Raw genomic sequence first — 20,876 nt, forward strand, 5'->3', positions numbered from 1 at the left:
ATCCTTGGCTCTGTCCCTTTGATGATGATAGTTGATTCAGAAACCTGCTGAACCCCCTCAATTCAAGGCCAACGTGAGCTGGGATTCTGACCCGGAACCCCCCGGCCCTTGGGGGCACTCCCACCTCCAATGGCTAGAGTTTCAGAAGCGGCATAAAGCGGGAGGGGAGGCGCTCGCTTGGTCAGGCATCCTCTGGCCTACTGGATGTCCATGAAGGGAGTGCCCGGTCCCATTCCCTGCTTTTGGAGCTTTATTCAAATATCAGGAGTGGCTTGGGCTAAAAACTGATCCTTCACGATTAAATCTTTTTCTGGTGAATTCAGATTAAGGTTTGCATATTTTAGAAGAGCCTCCCATAGCCTTTCTACAAAGGCATTGGGGTTTTCTGTTTGCTCTCGGTCAATGGTGGCTAGTTTATTGAAGTTGACTGGCCTACTCTTGCTAGCCTTTATTCCATATATTAGACATCCTAACAGATGATCCCTAGCCCAGATTCCATTTGGGTTACTGTAGTTCCATCCTGGCTCATTTGGGGGAACTGAACCTAGGGGATATGGCTGATTGATCATGTGTATGTCATTAGCATGCTATATAACTGCTTCGCTGATGGTCTGACATTCCCCAAGAGTAAGTGTTACATGTAAAAGAAACAAGATGATGACCGGAATGGCGAGCCAAGGTGTTTTCCCGGGGTCATGTCTTGCGACACCAAAGAATGAGCTACGCAGACCAGAAAATTTAAGCAAAAGTGTGGAATATTTATTACAAGAAGATTCAGACTCCCCGCAAAGGGAGGCTGTTTAGCTATTTCTATTGCTTATCTTTGGCCCTTATTAAACCAGTAATGGGCTGCATGTTAAGGCCTTGTAGTACAGAGGTATATATTTGCCACAAGCCTGCTTCCATGTCTACTTGTGTCATCACCTGATTGACTTGTTTTTACCCAGCAATGGACCTGAACTTTCTCTGTTCCTATGTGTTCATACACCTTGTTGCTGCAGGCCCTCCCTTATTTTCCCATGCCTCCCGCTTTGAATCCAGAAACATTTTATTATTTCTGCTTGTGTGGTCCCTGTGGTTAGGCTGCTCAAACTGCCATGTCTGCCCCTGCATATGTTCCACCTGCCTTTGTTTTCTCCTGGGCCCCTGCCCTATCTGCCTATGTTCAAGTTAACCCTCTTAGTCCCCCCTCCAATTAGGAGACTCCAACTGCTGTTGGGAGCAGGGATGACGACTGCTCTGGCTACTTCCTGCTGACAGTGGGCGTTGTGGGGGAGCAGTTGTCAGGTCCCATTGGAGGAGGCCGGTCTAGGGGTCCATAGTAAAAGGCAGTTGAATCCATCTGGGGTTACATTTGGAGTTTTATAGCCTCTATGCGAGAAGAAACAAAATGTATTAGGAGGTTTAATGAGGGCCAAAGACAAACAATAGAAATAGCTAAACAAAGGGCTGAGAAAAGGGACTAGCCAGCTTCTTAGGGATGGGATTATTTCTTTAATTTGCTGTAAGTCCTGTATGGAAAACGATACCTGGACCAGGCTGGGTCAAAACTATTCCCCTGCCATTGCCTGGAGAGGGCAGATGGTACTCAGGGGCCTGGGTGTCTGAGTCCCCTTTGGTCCTGGTGGGACTAGTCCTTCCAGGGGACTTGTATTTTAAGGAGGACAAGATGGCTTAGGTGTATTCTGTAGGCCACTAGGCCCTGTCATCTTCTTAGGGGTTTTTGACTCTCTGGTATTGTTTTTGGGACAAGGCTGTCAAGAACTAAGGTTCAATATTGCATTGCTGACATAATTTTTATTGTTTCTTAAAGTAAAGAAAGCCTGGATATACGAGACCTTAAACTACTTCCCTTCTCTTATATGGAAAAGATTTAATTGCAAAAAGGTATTTTTGGGGCCATATCTCTCTATTTTCCAGTTGATACTGAGGCCATGTTTGGGTACAAAAAAAAATCCAGTGTTTCTTCATAAGGGTCTGAGGGTCCCACTGTTTAAGAATACAGCCCAGCCTCCAATGCCTGCGCCGCCTCCAGCTCGCCGAGCTCCAGCCGAAGGAGAAGGGGGGTAAGTGATGAGGTCCCTGCGCCATGGCTCGTACCAAGCAGACCGCCCGCAAGTCGACCGGGGGCAAAGCGCCTCGGAAGCAGCTGGCGACCAAAGCCGCTCGGAAGAGTGTGCCCTCCACCGGAGGGGTGAAGAAGCCGCGTTGCTACAGGCCTGGAACCGTGGCACTTCGTGAAATTAGACGTTATCAGAAGTCCACTGAGCTTCTCATTCGCAAGCTTCCCTTCCAGCGTCTGGTGCGAGAAATTGCTCAGGACTTCAAAACAGACCTGCGCTTCCAGAGCGCGGCCATTGGTGCTTTGCAGGAGGCAAGTGAGGCCTATCTGGTTGGCCTGTTTGAAGACACCAACCTGTGTGCTATCCATGCCAAACGTGTAACAATTATGCCAAAAGACATCCAGCTAGCACGCCGCATACGTGGAGAACGTGCTTAAGAATCCACTATGATGGAAACATTTCATTCTTTTAAAAATTTTTCTCTTCTTCCTGTTATTGGTAGTTCTGAACGTTAGGTTTTTTTTTGTTTTTTTTTTTTCCCATGGGGTCAAAAGGTACCTAAGTATATGATTGCAAGTTGAAAATAGGGGACAAATCAGCTATTTGGCAGTTTTTCCATTTTCATTTGTGTGTGAATTTTTTTAATATAAATGCGGGGACATAAAGCATTAATGCAAGTCAAATGTTTCAGTGAGCAAGTTTCAGCAGTTCAACTTTATAACAATATAAATAAACCTGTTAAATTTTTCTGGACAATGCCAGCATTTGGATTTTTTTAAAACAAGTAAATTTCTTATTGATGGCAACTACATGGTGTTTGTAGCATTTTTATCACACAGTAGACTCCATCCGTTCACTCTCCTTTTCTCACTTAGTTGTCCTACATGCAAGTACATGTTTTTAATGTTGTCTGTCTTCTGTGCTGTTCCTGTAAGTTTGCTATTAAAATACATTAAACTATATAAAAAAAGAATACAGCCCAAAGGGCTATCTGCACGGGGTGTGGACAAAGTGCTTCCCATCTGTAAGAAAACACACAAAAGGATGTCCACCATCCTCTGTGATCCTCCCTTCTCTGTTTGGGGCATCCCCCTCCTAGATGAGGGATGTGAGAGAGTGCCTCTTTGTGTGCAACCACAAAAGAGGATCTGCCGGACTAGTTGCACTTATTGGCATGATGAGGTCTAGGGTGAGAAAACCTGTTAGTGTGCACCCACTAACAGAACTGACCCACTGGACTGTGCGCTCTTACCAGCGTGGTCCTACCAGGCACCCATCCTGCTCCATATGTGGGGAAGCATGTACTAACCCGTGGTTGAAAGTATCTGAAATGGTTTCAATGTTTTTGAAGTATCCATTGAGTTTCCCAAAGGAGTTGAAAAAGAAGGGCCTCTAGGCTGAGGGCTGGGAGAGTTCAGCCAGTACCCAGAGCTCTGGACTGGCCAGTACCCAGAGCCCGGGGAAAGTACAAACAACTTCGGTCTTATTCCTATGTGTGCCCTCACTATCAAAAGATCTATCTTTTCATTCTGGTCTCCCCAGTGTGTCAGCAATGAGGTTCATATGTGAAAAGTAAGGACTAGGACTTTACATCCACTGTTGAAGTAACTCCTTACTGGAAAAGGGCTAAGCAAATCTCACATTAAAGGGGGTGACATTTTTCTTCAGAGCCAAGAAATCCTTGTTCTCTGTCAAAAGGACGATGAGGCCTGAGCACGGAAGGAGGTGGTGATGGTATTTAGAGGTGGTATTTCCTGTGTGCGAGTAGGGCTTGTAACCTGGTGGAGACAAACTTAACAACAATTATAATAAACTAGGGGCCCAGTGCACAAATTTGTGCACCTTGAAAGGAACTGTGGGCCGTGAGGCTGCAGTGGGCACAGTGGTGGGTCCAGCCCATCCTCCAGCCCCTGCCTGACCCCTCTCACCATGGCCCCTGTTCCCCTGTCTACCAGCAGCCCTGCTCCCACCATCGCCGCTCCCACACACTGATGGTGCCTGCCCCACTCACACCCGCTGACAGCACGGAGTGATTGGGGCCGGCACCAGCAGTAGGTGCGAGTGGGGCGGCACCATCACCTCTGCTGCCCCAATCGCCTCTCAGGAGCAGGGGGAGGTGGAGAAGCCCTCAGGGGCAATTGGGACCAGTGCCTTGCACAGGCAGCGGTGCAAGCAGCGGCTCCGACGCCAACAGCAAGTATGAGCGGGGCTGTCGCCAGCAGCAGGTGTGAGAGGCAGCTGCCTGCCCCGATCGCCCCTCAGGAGCAGGCGGAGGTGGAGAAGCCCTCAGTGGGGATTGGGACCAGCAGCCGCCACTCACACCCACTGATGGCACTGGGCACTGACAGTGGGTGCAAGCGGCGGCTCTGGCACCAGCAGCAGGTGCAAACAGGGCTGGCACCACTAGCAGGTGTGAGCACCAGGGTGGGACTGCGATGCACAGGAGCAAAGAATTTTCAGTAACCACCAGAGATTCACCCCGATAACAGCAACCACCACCCCGCCTTGGTCTGGCGCCCCTGCTCACCTACTCCACCATCCCGCTATGGCAAAAAGCCACCATGTTCCATGCTCTGCCACCTGCTGCCGATGCCCACCATGTTCCACGCGCGCCCCTTGGTGGTCAGCACATATTATAGTGACCAGTGGTTCGACTGTTCTGCCATTCGGTCTATTTGCATATTAGGGTTTTATATAGAGAGATGGTACAAGCATTTTAGTGTTCAATGATTCCAAGGCAAAAAATGGGAGCAAAGCAAGTATTAGTCTGGAGAATTGTAGCTAGCATTCAAGAAAACTAGACAAACTTAGGCTTCAGTTTAATTCATAGGTGAAAGATGAAACGTTGAAATAATTAATTGGAATCAACGGACAATTGTGTATTATAAAGTCTGTTGAAATATAATTTCTCTCCCCAAAGCCACCTCCATTCTTATTAAAGACCAATTCACTTATTGCACTAAGTCTAATTTTAACTTGGCCTGAGTGTTTGCATGAACACAACAAGAGCAGTAACTGACTGTCCAGGCTCTTTTAAAATCTGTTTTGCTGGAATCTCATGATCAAGCTTTAATGAGCCCCTCCGGGCAAAGAAGCTGAGCCACCTAGCTGCCATCAGGCTTGCCTGCAATCCCTGCAGATTTGGGGTACAGTCCTCAAGTTTTTGAGGTTCCCATGGGTGTCTTGAGGTCCTTCTCAGGCCATCTCTCCGGAAAGTAACCTTCGTTCCTTACCTGGAAAGACTGCCGTAAACCACATGACCAAGTGAGGCACCAGGCTATTCTCCAAGGGGCCTACGCTGGCTTCAAGTCCTCCGGTGACATCCAGAGTCCAGGCATGACTCTCTCAGACATGGCACCCCAGCAAAAGTCTTCATTAATAAAACTATTATTGGAAACTGGTCTTATGGAACCCAGGCGAAGAAACGCATTGCCATGACTCATTTATTCTTGAGGGATTAGGTAGGGAGAAAAATATACAATTTGCCAAATTGTTTTGTTTCCTTGTATCTGAAAAACAAAGTTTAAAAATTAGGAATACCTTTAACAAAAGTCACAAAATCTGCATTTTGCCTTCTCATACAAATGAATTTATATGAGAGACCTTGACGGTTCTGTGAAAAGCCAATCAATCAAAGCAATCAAGGTGTGTATCTTCATTGAAAAAGCAAAGCAAGTAAACCTATACCTCTGGCTCATGAAGCATAAACAGGCCCCCAACCAATCAGAAGAGTAGGCCGGGTGGGGGTCCAATACACCATACACCCTCCTGTCTGTAGGTCTCTGCTGAGTATGTTGGTATAGATTAAATCTCAAGACTCCCCATTATTTTGTTCTAGCCTTTTCAGAAATCATGAGAAGTAGCTGGCAAACTTTCCCTTGCCAAGCCTTGACACTGCCGGCCTCTCTGCCTGGGGAGTAAAACGACCTTTTTTTCTTTCCTCTTCACCCCTCCCTTTCGGCAGGGAGGTATTTATTTATTTATTTATTTATTTATTTATTTATTTATTTTTAACCATGTGCTTTGTGCCCGCTGGGGAAGGTAATGGTTGTTAGTTACAAGCTGGTTGCAAGTTGCCCAACAGTGTTTGGCTTTGTTTCCTTGTAACATTTTCCCTTGTAAACATAATTTTCACAAACCTTTTTATAACTTTTAGGAATAACTAGTTTTCAAACTGCATCTCTATGCATCATGCCTTTTATTACCAAAATCACATAATTTCCAATTAATAATTCTTAGAAGCTTCAGTCCTCAATAACCAAGACAAGCAAACAACCAGCATTTCTTAGATTGACACCCATGAACATATTTTAAACAGACTTAGCTTCAAAGCACACTTTCCATAAAGCAAAAGACATTATAACCACTCCAAATCCACCTTGCAGACTTCTTGCAGTATAGATAAAAGCAAGCGATCCAGCAATCAAAGCTGTAATGCGTGAACTTGATCTGCACACATGGCTAAGTATTCCCCAGAAACCTGTATTTTAAAGGTGGCCAGACTTGAGTTTTTGACCAGGTACTTGCATTTCAAAGGTCATAGGGACCACAGGAGAGCACTGTTGTAAATCCAAACCCTGCAGTCCTCCTCCATCCTGCCTGGTGATCTACCACCCTACTGTATGGAAAATGCCCTGATCTACCTCCCCATCCTACTCCAAATCCTTGCCAGTGCATGACCTGACTCCCCTAGCATCCTATTGAAGACCTGAATCCCCTCTGGTCCCCACAAGGTCACTGCAAGGAGCTGGAAGAAATCAGGCCTGTGGGGGTCAGGTGCAAGGAGGCACTGAGGAGATGAGGGAATCCTCTGCTCACGCATGGCTGGGTCCATCTGTGGTAGGGGACACCCAGATGGCAGATCAACCAGCCTGGGCCAGGATCTGAAGAATTTAGCGCCCCTCTACCCTCAACTCGGGCAGGAGGAGGAAAAAGCAGGAAAGTTTGAGCAGATCTTTGGCAATAGAAATCCAACATTTTGATTTCTGCATCCCTTGCCCAAGGGCTGGTTTTGGTTTTCCGAGTGAAACCCAATGACCTTTGGGCAGTTGGACAAAGGCACCAGAGTGCTGGGAGAGGGCCTTGAAGGAGGGCCTGGCCTCAGTAAGATTTTCTCACAGAGAGCTTCTCTCTAGTTTTCTACAGTAAAGAATGCGTCTTGCCAGCCTCTCGATGCTGCACAGATGTGTTTCTCAAATGATGTCCTGTGTCAGCACCTCAGCTGTGGGGTTAGGGGAAGAATGTGGAGGGTGGGCATCATGATACACAGCTAATGGGAAGATTCTGGGGTAGACGCTTCAAAATGCTATTGCAGGTATCCTGGGGTACAAAAGGGCCAGTCACAGGAGTGGGGGATGAGCAACATAAACTGATGAACAAAAATAGAGCCAGAGTCATAGCAGCATTGAATAGACCATCCAACCTAAGAGAGAAAGCGGGTGGGGGATAAGAGATCAAACAAAGGACTTGTATGCATGCATATGAGCATAATCAATGGACGCAGACAGCAGGGGGTGAGGGCATGTGCTGGGGGTTGGGAGTGGCTGGGGAGAGGTCAATGGGGGAAAAGGGAAACTTACGTAATATTTTAAACAATAAAGAATTTAAATTTAAAAAAAAAAAAAAAAAAAAAGGAGTGCCCTAGCTGGTTTGGCTCAGTGGATAGAGCGTGGGCCTGCAGACTGAAGGGTCCCAGGTTCAATTCCAGTCAAGGGCACATGCCTGACTTGTGGGCTCAATCCCCAGTGCAGGAGGCAGCCAATCAATGATTCTCTCTCATCAGTGATGTTTCTCTCTCTCCCTCTCCCTTCCTCTCTGAAATCAATAAAAATATATTTAGCTTCCTCTCGCCAGGCGTCCTCGTGGGAGTGACATCATCTTTAAACCCTGCGTGGCTATCCCTGACGCACCGCTGTGATGCCCAGGGAAGACAGGGCGACCTGGAAGTCCAACTACTTCCTTGAGATCATCCAACTCCTGGATGATTATCCAAAATGCTTCATTGTGGGAGCAGCCAATGTGGGCTCCAAGCAGAGGCAGCAGATCCGCAGGTCCCGCCGCGGGAGGGCTGTGGTGCTGATGGGCAAGAACACCATGATGCGCAAGGACATCCGAGGACACCTGGAAAACAACCCGGCTCTGGAGAAACTGCTGCCTCATATCGGGGGAATGTGGGGTTTGTGTTCACCAAGGAGGACCTCACTGAGATCCGGGACATGCTGCTGGCCAATCAGGTGCCAGCTGCTGCCCGTGCTGGTGCCATGGTCCCATGTGAAGTCACTGTGCCAGCCCAGAACACTGTTCTGGGGCCAGAGAAGACCTCCTTCTTCCAGGCTTTAGGCATCACTGCTGAAATCCTGAGTGATGCACAGCTGATTAAGACTGGAGACAAAGTGGGAGCCAGCGAAGCCACACTGCTGCACATGCTGAATATCTCCCCCTTCTCCTGTGGGCTGATCATCCAGCAGGTGTTTGACAACGGCAGCATCTACAGCCCGGAAGTGCTTGACATCACAGAGGAAACTCTGCATTCCCGCTTCCTGGAGGGTGTCCGCAATGTTGCCAGCGTATGCCTTCAGATTGGTTACCCAACTGTTGCGTCAGTACCCCATTCTATCATCAATGGGTACAAGCGAGTTCTGGCTTTGTCTGTGGAGACTGATTACACCTTCCCACTTGCTGAAAAGGTCAAGGCCTTCTTGGCTGATGCATCTGCTTTTGTGCCTGCTGCCCCTGTGGCTATGGGATTTGGTCTCTTTGATTAATTTTTTTTTTTTTTTTTTTTATGCCATAGAGCAGTGGTTCTCAACCTTGGCTGCACACCATAATCACCTGGGAATCCCTCCGAAATCCCAATTTCTGGGCCTCACCCTCCGGAAACCCTGCCTCCTTGCTACTAATGTTGTGGCCTCATCCCATAACAAAGAAACAGAATTTCCGGAGGATGAGGCCCAGAAATCAGGACTCCAAAAAGATTCACAGGTGACTCCAATGCGCAGCCAAGGCCGAGAACCACTGCCATAGAGGCAGCTATAACAACAACTTTTTTTTTTTTTATTGCTAAAAGTATTACAAAAGGTATTACATATGTGTCCTTTTTCTTTTTCCCCCCGCCCTTAACAATCCCCTGGCAGCCCCTACCCCCCAGTGTCTTATGTCCATTGGTTATGCTTATATGCATGCATACAAGTCCTTTGGTTGATCTCTTACTCCCCTCCCTCCTGCCCCCCAACCCTCCCCAGCCTTCCCGCCACAGTTTGACAATCTGTTTGAGGCAGCTCTGCCTCTGTATCTATTGTTCAAAAGTTTATAATGGTCTCTATTATCCATGAATGAGTGAGATCATGTGGTATTTTTCCTTCATTGACTGGCTTATTTCACTTAGCATAATGCTCTCCAGCTCCATCCATGCCGTTGCAAATGGTAAGAGTTCCTTCTTTTTTCCAGCAGCATAGTATTCCATCGTGTAGATGTACCACAGTTTTCTAATCCATTCATCTACTGATGGGCACTTAGGCTGTTTCCAGATCTTAGCTATAGTGAATTGTGCTGCTATGAACATATGGGTGCATATATCCTTTCTGATTGGTGTTTCTGGTTTCTTGGGATATATTCCTAGAAGTGGGATCACAGGGTCAAATGGGAGTTCCATTTTTAGTTTTTTGAGGAAATTCCACACTGTCTTCCATAGTGGCTGCACCAGTCTGCATTCCCATCTCTTTGATTAATTACCAAAAAGCAACCAGCTCAGCCAACTCTATTTGAGAAACAAGGAAATAAAGCTTACTTCTCTTAAAAATATATATATATATTTACATATATATATATTTTTTTAAAGGAGGGGACTTTCTCTAATTAATGGGATTTTCAAAGAGGCTTTAATTCCTACTATTACTCAAGATTCTAGATGATTCCTGTCCCAGAGAACTCCCCATCTTCACATCTCAGTAATGTGCAGCACGGCAGCAAAGCCTGCAGCTTATACTAAATAATGAATGACTAATACTTAGGATCTTGATAGTGAGGCAACTGTAGAGATAAGGAGGCCAGTGGGTACCTCTAAAGCAGCGGCTCTCAACCTGTGGGTTGAGACCCCTTTGGGGGTCGAACGACCCTTTCCCAGGGGTCGCCTAAGACCATCGGAAACACATAATTACATGTTGTTTGTGTGATTCATCACTATGCTTTCATTATGTTCAGTGTGTAGCAATGACATTGGGGGCACCACCACATGAGGAGCTGTGTTAAAGGGCCGCGGCGTCGGGAGGGTTGGGAGCCGCTGCTCTGAAGGATGGGGGAAGGCCAGTGTCTCAGGTGGTTGGGTAGAATGTCAAATGGATGCCCTTTGGCCACTTTCATCATTTCATCCAAAGGCACTTAAGCTAACGGAGAACTACTATCAAGGGTGTCTTTTCTCCCTAGGGCCTGGGGTGGAGAGCACAGGCTGGCAGGATGATCCAGGGCCTGCATGAGAAATGAGCTACATCGACATGCAGCCTCATACCCCACATGAGCTCCTGAGTGGGACCAGACAAGGACATTATTGGGAAAACCAGCAAACTCCAAATTAAGCTTGACATTTAGCTAACTGTCAAGTCCCAGTGTTGGCTTCTGAGTTTTGACCGATGAGTTTTGGCCATGGGAGAGGAACACACAAGAACTATTGGGCCCAGCAGTATGGCTCAATGGTTAAGCGCTGACCTATGAACCAGGAGGTTGCGGTTCAAATCCAGGTCAGGACACAGGTCCCCGTTGCTGGCTCGATCCCCAATGGGGGGCATGCAGGAGGCAGCCAATGATGATTCTCTCTCATCCTTGATGTTTCTATTTCTCTCTCCCTCTCCCTTCCACTTTCTGAAATCAATAAAAACATATTTTAAAAAGAACCATTGGAACTATCTTTGCAACTTTTCTGCAAATCCACAATTATTCCAAAATTTAAAAAATGTATTTAATTTCATAATAATTTTAAAAAGCCACAGGTGAAAGCTAAGAGGCTGGAGAAAGTGGAGAGAGGGGCAGGTCCGGTGGGTGGAGGGCTGGAGACAAGAAATGCTGAGAGCAGATTATAAATGCTGCTGGGGAAGGAGGTGGGGGAAGGGCTTGGCTCTGTCTGCAGGAAGCTAGAGGTCAAGCTCTGGCACTTCAAGCATTTGGATGACGGAGATAAGGATGTTGATGGACCCTGAGCCCTGGGCAATCACTTTATCACCTGGCCGGCAGAAAGGGGACTTCTGAGTCCATTTGTTTCAGAACAGTGGAGCACATCAGTATTCAGGGGTTTCCATAGATACCTGAAGACACTGGATGATGGTGACGCCAAGGGTTGCAAACATCCGGTATTCGGTTGGCCTCCTTTCCCCGGCTCCTCTGTCCTCTGTCCCGATTATGAAAGCCTGACAGACTCTACCGGGGCCCCAGGGTGCCAGCCACACTCACTCCCAGGGTACTGTGTGTGAGTGTGAAAACGAGGGGGCTTCATTCCATCCTGTAAAACCATTACTAAGTCAGTACTGAAGCCTCTTTTAAAAAATAACGAAGACAAGAAAGCAGCTTCGAGGAGAACCAAGATGGCGGCATAGGTTAACCCCGGAGTTTGCTGCCTTGAACAACTACTTCAAAAGTGAAACTAAAAAACGGAACGGACATCACCCAGAACCACAGGAACGCTGGCTGAGTGGAAGTCCTACAACTAGGAGGAAAGAGAAACGCATACGGACACTCAGAGGAGGCGCAGTGCTGAAGTCAAATTCTGAGGTGCGGAGTGCGTGAGCGGGCTGGCGGCGGAGGGCGCGGTTGGCGTTTTTAATCGGGAGGGAGTTGCAGACTCTGAGCTCCAGATACAGGCGAGTCTTTAGGGACCCAGACTCAAACGGGAGAAGCGGGACTGTCTGGCTTCGGTCAGAGCGAGTGCAGCTTTCTCTCCGAGCTTTGCAGCGGGTGCTGGGACTCAGAGAGGCAGAGCCCCTGGGGACAGGACTAAGGGCAGCCATAACTGCTCTCTCCGGCCCACCCTGCTGATCCTGTTTGACCCGCCCCGCCCCGCCCAAGCCCTGCACAGAGGCATTTGCCGGATAGCCTCAGGCAAAGGCTAGATTAGCACCTTCCTAGAGGACAGAAGTTCTCTCACTGCAGACACAGCTGATTCTCATAGCCACTTGGCCTGGAGGTCAAACCCTCCCTGGTATTAGCTACAACAATCAAGGTTTAACTATAAGGCTGCGAACAAAGACCACTAGGGGGTGCACCAAGGAAGCATAACAAAATGCGGAGACAAAGAAACAGGACAAAATTGTCAATGGAAGATATAGAGTTCAGAACCACACTTTTAAGGTCTCTCAAGAACTGTTTAGAAGCCGCCGATAAACTTAATGAGATCTACAAGAAAACTAATGAGACCCTCGATGTTATATTGGTGAACCAACTAGAAATTAAGCATACACGGACTGAAATAACGAATATTATACAGACTCCCGACAGCAGACCAGAGGAGCGCAAGAATCAAGTCAATGATTTGAAATGTGAGGAAGCAAAAAACACCCAACCGGAAAAGCAAAATGAAAAAAGAATCCAAAAATGCGAGGATAGTGTAAGGAGCCTCTGGGACAGCTTCAAGCGTACCAACATCAGAATTATAGGGGTGCCAGAAGATGAGAGAGAGCAAGATATTGAAAACCTATTTGAAGAAATAATGACAGAAAACTTCCCCCACCTGGTGAAAGAAATGGACTTACAGGTCCGAGAAGCGCAGAGAACCCCAAACAAAAGGAATCCAAAGAGGACCACACCAAGACACATCATAATTAAAATGCCAAGAGCAAAAGATAAAGAGAGAATCTTAAAAACAGCAAGAGAAAGAAACTCAGTTACCTACAAGGGAATACCCATACGACTGTCAGCTGATTTCTCAACAGAAACTTTGCAGGCCAGAAGGGAGTGGCAAGAAATATTCAAAGTGATGAATACCAAGAACCTACAACCAAGATTACTTTATCCAGCAAAGCTATCATTCAGAATTGAACGTCAGATAAAGAGCTTCACAGATAAGGAAAAGCTAAAGGAGTTCATCACCACCAAACCAGGATTATATGAAATGCTGAAAGGTGTCCTTTAAGAAGAGGAAGAAGAAGAAAAAGGTAAAGATACAAATTATGAACAACAAATATGCATCTATCAACAAGTGAATCTAAGAATCAAGTGAATAAATAATCTGATGAACAGAATGAACTGGTGATTATAATAGAATCAGGGACATAGAAAGGGAATGGACTGACTATTCCTGGGGGGGAAAGGGGTGTGGGAGATGCGGGAAGAGACTGGACAAAAATCGTGCACCTATGGATGAGGACAGTGGGTGGGGAGTGAGGGCGGAGGGTGGGGCAGGAACTGGGAGGAGGGGAGTTATGGGGGGGGAAAAGAGGAACAAATGTAATAATCTGAACAATAAAGATTTAATTAAAAAAAAAAAAAAAAGAAAGCAGCTTCTAACACAGTATCTACCTGGGAGCGACCAGAGAATTCCCAGCGTCTGCCTTTCTGAGCCATCACAGCCAGCCTGTAGGTAAGACCGAGTGTACAGCTGCAGGTCTGCGGGGGACCCACGAGCTCTGTCTGTGACACCAGCAGCAGGTCAGGCTCCGCGGCACAAAAAGCTTGGGGCGCTGCTCCCTCTGAGGCCCAGATGCATTCCTGCGGGCTCAGCCCTGGCGGTGGCTAGTCCCAGAGCCTTGCTCTTGTGCCCCTGGACGCCGGGAGGGATGATGCAAAGCTGGTGTCACGTGGCTCCAGGGGATGCCGCCGTGGGTGTGCAAAGGCTGCCCTCTGCTGGCGGCTCCAACATTGAGTAGAAGCTCCGTGCTTCTTCTACTCAACTTCAGGCCATGTTGCATCAGCCAGGCCAGGGGGAGCCCAGGAAGAGTGACTCAGGCTCACCGCTAAACCGAAGCGCTGTTGGGAGGTGTAGGTGCTGGGATGAAGCTTTCCTCTCAGGTCCCTTTCGCATTGCTGTGGGAACTGTGCCCACAGCCCGTACATATCCCTGGGCCTCACCCCGGCCAGGGCAACTAGTGATCCATTAGATACAGCCGTGGGCAAACTACAGTCGGCGGGGGATCCGACCCCTTTTAAATTAATAAAACTAAAAAAAAAAAAAGACCGTACCCTTTTATGTAATGATGTTTACTTTGAATTTATATTAGTTCACACAAACACTCCATCCATGCTTTCGTTCCGGCCCTCCGGTCCAGTTTAAGAACCCATTGTGGCCCTCGAGTCAAAAAGTTTGCCCACCCCTGGTTCTAATGATTAGAACCATGGCGCTGCTCAGCACCTCGAAAGAAGCTCCGGCTGCTGTTGCTGAGCCCAGGCCCTGGGGTCTGCCCCTCTTTGCCCACATCCTTGGCCCAAGAAAGGGTCCGGTCTACTCCACCCTGGCCACCTGGACCGGGACCAAAGCGGTTTCATGTTAAGAGAAAATAAGACATCATCTTCTGCTTAAGTATATTCTCACAAAGAAGTGCAGACCTCTTCCCAGATACTGGCAGGCCTGGGTTAAGAGGCAGAAATGGAAGGGTGGGATGTTCACGTCACAAAGTACCTGGTAATTTTTTTTAGAACAATTCAGCAAAATTAAATTCCGGTTTATTGTTGGACAACATCGCTTCACACATACATCAAACAAGTCAAAATAAATATACAAACAAACAAACAGCAGCTTCATGGACAGAAAAACAAAGATACTTTTTATCTTTGGCCTTTTCAACCATCTCATACAGGCCAACTACTAATAGTACAGCTAAGCACGTACACAAAAAGTTACTGGAATGCTCGGAATAAGAGAGTTTTGTTGTTGTTTTTGCTTTCCTTACAAGGTGTTTTCTTTTTTTTTCCTTTGAAATTATAATGGTCACATCACAAGTAAAGTCAGAAGTAGGACAAAGGCTGGTTTGGTCATCCCGAGAGCATTAAAAATGGCTGACCCCTAATAAAATGAACAAAAGTGTAAAATATAAATAAAAAAATACAAACAAATTTTCCTTTTAAAGCACTTTTAAGAAAAAAAAAAAAAAAGAAGAAGCAGGGCCTTGGAAGATTGGGTCTTTTTTTCATCCCCTGTTGCAAATTCATGTGGTTTTGATTGGGTGGTGGAGAAGCAGATTCTGTACTCCAAGGTGACCAGGTATGGATTATGAGATGGAGGGTGGAGGGTGAATAGGTCACGGAGGCCTTTAACTTTTCATTTTTGCTGTTTAGTCACACTCATCGGTCTTCTGCTTCTTGGTGTTAACGTCGTCATCCTCATCATCTTCAGCTGCCTGTTTGCTAGAAGCTGAATCAGCCTCCTCATCTTCATCTCCATCCTCTTCCTCACTGTCACCTTCCCCCTCTTCCTCCTCCTCCCTTCTTTTCTTTCTCCTCCTCTCCTCCCCCTCTCCTCCTCCCTCTTCTTCATCTGCCTCCTGTCAGCCTCCTGCTCCCCATTTTCCTCATTAGCGTTCCCATTGGCAGGTGTGTCACTTCCATTCTGTGCCTTCTCCTTTAAGTGGTGATCTCGGAGCTGGTGTCCATGGCCTCATCTGAGATGGTGGGGCAGCAGATTTTTTTAAAAGAATGAGAATTGGAGGACTTTGTTGAGGAAGCTGCTGGAGTCCATGGTCGTGGCGGCAGCGGAGGCGCGTGACTGAAGTGACTGCAGCACAGGAACAACGCAAAGATAGCTTTTCAGAGCAGCCAGGGGTAGGGGAGGGGGCGGGGGTGGCATACCTGGTAATCTTTAAATGTGGTAAAGCTTTTCACTGTTTTCGCTTGTTCTTTTATTATCCTACTAGAGGCCCGGTGCACAGAATTTGTGCATGGGGGTTGGGGGTGGGAGGGGTGTCCCTCAACCCAGCCTGCACCCTCTTCAGTATGGGACCCCTTGGGGGATGTCCGACTCCCGGTTTAGGCCCAATCCCTGTGGAGTCAGACATCCCTCTCACAATCCGGGACTGGTTCCTAACCACTCGCCTGCCTGCCAGCCTGATCGCCCCCAACCGCTTCCCTGCCAGCCTGATTGCCCCCAACTGCCCTCCCCTGCCGCGACCGCCTCCTCTACCAGGACTTGCCTCCTCCACGTGAGGCTGCAGAGACACCAAGACCGGCCTTCTCTGCACCACGCAGCGCTGCGGGACCCCCAGGCCTCACCACGCGGAGCTGCCACCAGGCCCCGCCTCCGCTGTGCGTGTGGTCATCTTGTGGCGGCCATCTTGTGACGACGCCACGTGACGCCACCTTGGCTTTTGTTATATAGGATATAATAAAAGGGTAATATGCAAATAGACCGAATGGCAGAACAACCAAACAACCAATCAAAGTGTAATATGCTAATGATATGCTAAGGCTTCTCAACTGCTCTCTATGACATGCACTGACCACCAGGGGGCAGATAGTCAACCGGTCGACCAATCACTATGATGTGCACTGACCACCAGGGGGCAGGTGCTCTGACCGGTAGGTTAGCTTGTTGCTGGGGTCTGGCCGATCAGGACTGAGCAAGATGGGCCGGACATGCCCTGGAGCCCTCCCGCAGTCCCTTCCTGGCCTGATTGTGCACCAGTGGGGTTCCTCAGCCTGGCCTGTGCCCTCTCGCAATCCAGGACCCCTCAGGGGATGTCAGAGAACCGGTTTCAGCCCGATCCCGCAAGCCACTCCCCGTGGGAGGGCACCAGATGTAGGGCTCATGGTTGGCGAGTGCTGCTGCGGCAGTGCGAGCCTCCCCTGATAAGGACTGGTTGGGCACAAGTCCGCAGCAGGCACAGTGGGGCTGGGATGAGCGGGAGCAGCAGGTAGGAGCTGCAAGCGGCATTGGACTGCGGGTTTTGGCCTGATCCCTGCAGGCCACCCAGAGAGACCCCAAATGTGCATGAATTTGTGCACTGGGCTTCTAGTCTATATCCTATCTAATAAAAGAGAAACATGGTAATTGGCGTACGACCGCTACCCTTCCCATTGGCTAATCAGGGCAATATGCAAATTAACTGCCAGCCAAGATGGCGGCCGGCAGCCAGGCAGCTTGAAACTAACATGAGGCTTGCTTGCTTCAGTGACGGAGGACTCCAACGTTCCCCGCCTGCCACTGCAGGCCTCTGAGCTGCAACTCTAAGCAACTATGTAACAAATATAGAAGCTAAACAAAACCCCAGAAACCCGCTTTAGTCCGCCAGGCTTCAGCCAGCAGGATCGCAACATTGTAAGCAAAGGCCAGAAACCTACTTTCAGCAGCGGAGGCCTAAGAGCTGGAGCCAAGCCTCAAAGCTAAAGCTGGCCCAGAATAAAAAAAAAAAAAGAAAGAAAAAAAGGAGCGGTTGGGAGCTTCAGTCACCCCCAGCCTGAAAACAGCCCTCAGCCCCTCACCCAGACTTGCCAGGCACCCCAGTGGGGACCCCCACCCTGAAGGGTGTGTGACCAGCTGCAAACAGCCATCATCCCTTCACCCAGACTGGCCAGGCACCCCAGTGGGGACCCCCACCCTGAAGGATGTGTGACCAGCTGCAAACAGCCATCATCCCCTCACCCAGGCTGGCCAGGCACCCCAGTGGGGACCCCCACCCTGATCCAGGACACCCTTCAGGGCAAACCAGCCGGCACCCACCCGTGCACCAGGCCTCTACCCTATATAGTAAAAGGGTAATATGCCTCCCAGCACCGGGATCAGCAGAGCCACGAGGCCTCCCGGCACCAGGATCAGCGTGACAGGGGGCAGCGCCCAAACCCCTTGATCGCCCTGCAGCTCTGTGTGTGACAGGGGGCGGGGCCACAACCTCCCTATCTGCCCTGCTCTGTTTGTAACAGGGCAAGGCACCCCAACCTCCTGATTGGCCCTGCTCTGTGCGTGACAGGGGGTGGCACCGCAACCTCCCCATCGACCCTGCCTTGAGTGGGACAGGGGACGGTGCCCCAACCCCCCAATCGGCCCTACCCTGAGCGTGACTGAGGGTGGCATCACAACCTCCCAATCGCCCCGCTCTGTGCATGACAGCGGGCGGCGCCCCAACTCCCCAATCGGCCCTGCTCTGAGCCCGACCAGGGGCTGCACCTAGGGATTGGGCCTGCCCTCTGCCACCCGGGAGCAGGCCTAAGCCAGCAGGTCGTTATCTCCCAAGGGGTCCCAGACTGCGAGAGGGCACAGGCCGGGCTGAGGGACCCCTCCTCCCCCCCGAGTGCACAAATTTTTGTGCACCGGGCCTCTAGTATATATATAAAAAGCCAGCAACTGTAACATCGGAATGACTGGAACGACTGGTCACTATGACACCCACTATGGCAGGCAAACTGGCCAGATTGGGGGGTGGGGCTGGTCGGCCAACCTCCCACAGCCATTCCCCCTGACCGGCCCCACCCCTGATTGCACCCCCAACCCCAATAGGGGGTGGGGCCGGCTGGCCAACCTCCTGCAGCCCCTCCCTCTGCCCAGCCCCACCCCAGATCAGCCCCCCACCACAATCAGGGGCAGGGCCAGCCCACCACCCACAGCCTCTCCCCACAGCTGGCCCAGCCCTCATCGGGCCCCAATCAGGGTGTGCCAGCTGGCCAACCTTCCGACAGGCCCAGCCCCAATCTGCCCTGATTGGGGCCAGGCCGGCTGGACCCCACCCATGCACAAATTTGTGCACTGGGCCTCTAGTTATTAAATATACACTGAGTGGCCAGATTATTATGATCACCCCATCAGTACTTCATTGACACTTCCAAAAATACTGAATATTGAAAATTTCCTAAGCAAACACTCTCAATGTTGTTGTTATTATTATTATTATTATTATTTGCATAACTAATTCACTTCATTGTACTGATGAGGTGGTCATAGTAATCTGGCCACTCAGTGTATACTAATGTGAACATCTCACGTTTTCCTGTGAGTGAAGCTGATTTTCCCTGTGTTGCTTGACTGTTGCCCCCTGCTGGCCAGCGGCAGCATTGCAGCATGGGAGTGGTCCCTTATGTTTCATCAGGGACTCCCAGCAGCATGCATTCGGGGAAGATGGGGACCATTCGTCAGCCAGGAAGCAGCCTTTCCTGGCATGTGCACCACCGTGAGTCAGTGAGTGGGTTGTTATGAAGCCACAGCCATGTGAGTCTTCAGGTTCAGTGTGTCCCCTACCCTACCTTCTGTGAGGTGGGCATTGGCTTCCCAGAGGCCACCCACTGTATCCTGACTTCCTCACAGCACTGGTCTTACAGGCTTGCTGCTTTCGGGGGTGAATTAAGGGTAATATTAAATACGTTACTTACATGAAAAGATGTTCCACATCCTTGACAGCATTTGGTGCTGTCAGTGCTCTGGGTTTGGGCTGTTCTCCGAAGTGTGTGGTGGTGCCTCCTTGTTTTAATTTGCATTTCTATGATGACACATGCGGTGGAGCAATCGACATCACTTATAACATCATTAGTTATCGGTCTCTTTGTAGAGAGAGGATCTTTGAGAGATTGAGACATCGGAGACCTACTGCGGGGACATTAGGACTGAGGTGGAGGCTCACATGGGAGGGTCAGGCAGCAGAAAGGGAGCAAAGGGGCCTCACACAACTTGACAGCAATTTTACAGGTGTCACGATTTGGCCGTGCATCAGCTTCCACCCGCTCCCTGGAGTAACCTGCTTTGTGTGTTTGCTCTCAGCACTGGCAGTGTTTACAGGGCTCACTGCTGCAAATTTCCTTCTCAGATTAGGGTGAAAAATAAAAGGGGTGGGGGCGGAGAAAGGAAAGTAGGGAGGAGGGAGGGAAAAGGGAGGGAGGAAGGCAGGAAGACCAATTTAGGAAATAAATCAGTGAGAGCCAACACCAAATTTGTTAATGGGGACATTAAGGATCAGAATTAAGGGTTTGCAATGAGACTATCTAACCTGCAAAATCCATTAGTGGAGCTGAAACCGGTTTGGCTCAGTGGATAGAGCGTCGGCCTGCGGACTGAAGGGTCCCAGGTTCGATTCCAGTCAAGGGCATGTACCTGGGTTGGGGGCACAACCCCAGTAGGAGGTGTGCAGGAGGCAGCTGATCGATGTTTCTCTCTCATCAATATTTCTAACTCTCTATCTCTCTCCCTTCCTCTCTGTAAAGAATCAATAAGATATATTAAAAAAAAATTACATTAGTGGAGAAGTCAGGACTTGCCCCTTATCTAAATTGCATCGGAACTGGCTTAGCTCTCATTCTATCAACTAAATTTATTCATCAGTCCTATGTTCCTCTGCCAGATCTTTCTAAATACTCATTTTTGTCTCACCTGTGTGAGAGTCTCAGGCATTTGGAATGAATTATCCGTGCGTGAAATATTTGACCAACTGCCCTAGCCAGTTTGGCTCAGTGGCTAGAGCATCGGCCTGCAGACTGAAGGGTCCCCAGTTTGACTCTGGTCAAGGTAACATGCCTGGGTTGTGGGCTCCCCGCCATTGGGGGGCATGCAGGAGGCAGCCAGTCAATGGTTCTCTCTCATCATTGATGTTTCTATCTCTCTCTCCCTCTCCCTTCCTCTCTAAAATCAATAAAAATATATTCTAAAAAAATAAATAAAATAAAATATTTGACCAACTAAAATATTCCTCTGATCATGCTAGACAAACGTTCTCTGCATTGCTTTGTGAGTCATTTGGGGACCTAAAAAGTCACCGTTTACTTACAATTTATTAACATTTAACAAACGGCAACATTATCCCCTAGTGATGCAAAATTGAGTAAGATGAGGTCTGAGGCCTGTTGCTCTGGTCAGCTGGCTCAGTGGGTTGAAGTGTCATCCCGCATACCAAGGGGTTGTGGGTTCGATTCCCGGTCAGCGCACAT

At 48.8% G+C, this 20,876-nt stretch overlaps 1 protein-coding gene, 1 long non-coding RNA gene and 2 pseudogenes across 2 annotated transcripts; 2 read left to right on the forward strand and 2 right to left on the reverse strand.

Annotated features, from left to right (window-relative positions):
* Nucleotides 1–2,026: 2,026 nt before the first annotated feature.
* Nucleotides 2,027–2,872, forward strand: LOC118674435 (histone H3.3A-like). The gene has a single exon (XM_036346245.1). The coding sequence runs from the start codon at nucleotides 2,090–2,092 to the stop codon at nucleotides 2,498–2,500; it is 411 nt and encodes a 136-aa protein (XP_036202138.1). The 5' UTR covers nucleotides 2,027–2,089; the 3' UTR covers nucleotides 2,501–2,872.
* Nucleotides 2,873–5,488: 2,616 nt separating this feature from the next.
* On the reverse strand, nucleotides 5,489–14,037 carry LOC118674436. Its single transcript, XR_004973642.1, has 3 exons — nucleotides 13,563–14,037; nucleotides 11,357–11,550; nucleotides 5,489–5,572 (listed from the first exon to the last, which is right to left on the reverse strand). It is a non-coding gene; the product is annotated as an uncharacterized LOC118674436 (long non-coding RNA).
* On the forward strand, nucleotides 7,965–8,859 carry LOC118674434 (annotated as a pseudogene).
* A 648-nt stretch (nucleotides 14,038–14,685) lies between the features above and the next one.
* On the reverse strand, nucleotides 14,686–20,343 carry LOC118674748 (annotated as a pseudogene).
* Between the last annotated feature and the right edge of the window lie 533 nt (nucleotides 20,344–20,876).

Source organism: Myotis myotis, unplaced genomic scaffold, assembly GCF_014108235.1.
Source record: "Myotis myotis isolate mMyoMyo1 unplaced genomic scaffold, mMyoMyo1.p scaffold_m19_p_19, whole genome shotgun sequence".
Taxonomy (NCBI): Eukaryota; Metazoa; Chordata; class Mammalia; order Chiroptera; family Vespertilionidae; genus Myotis; species Myotis myotis.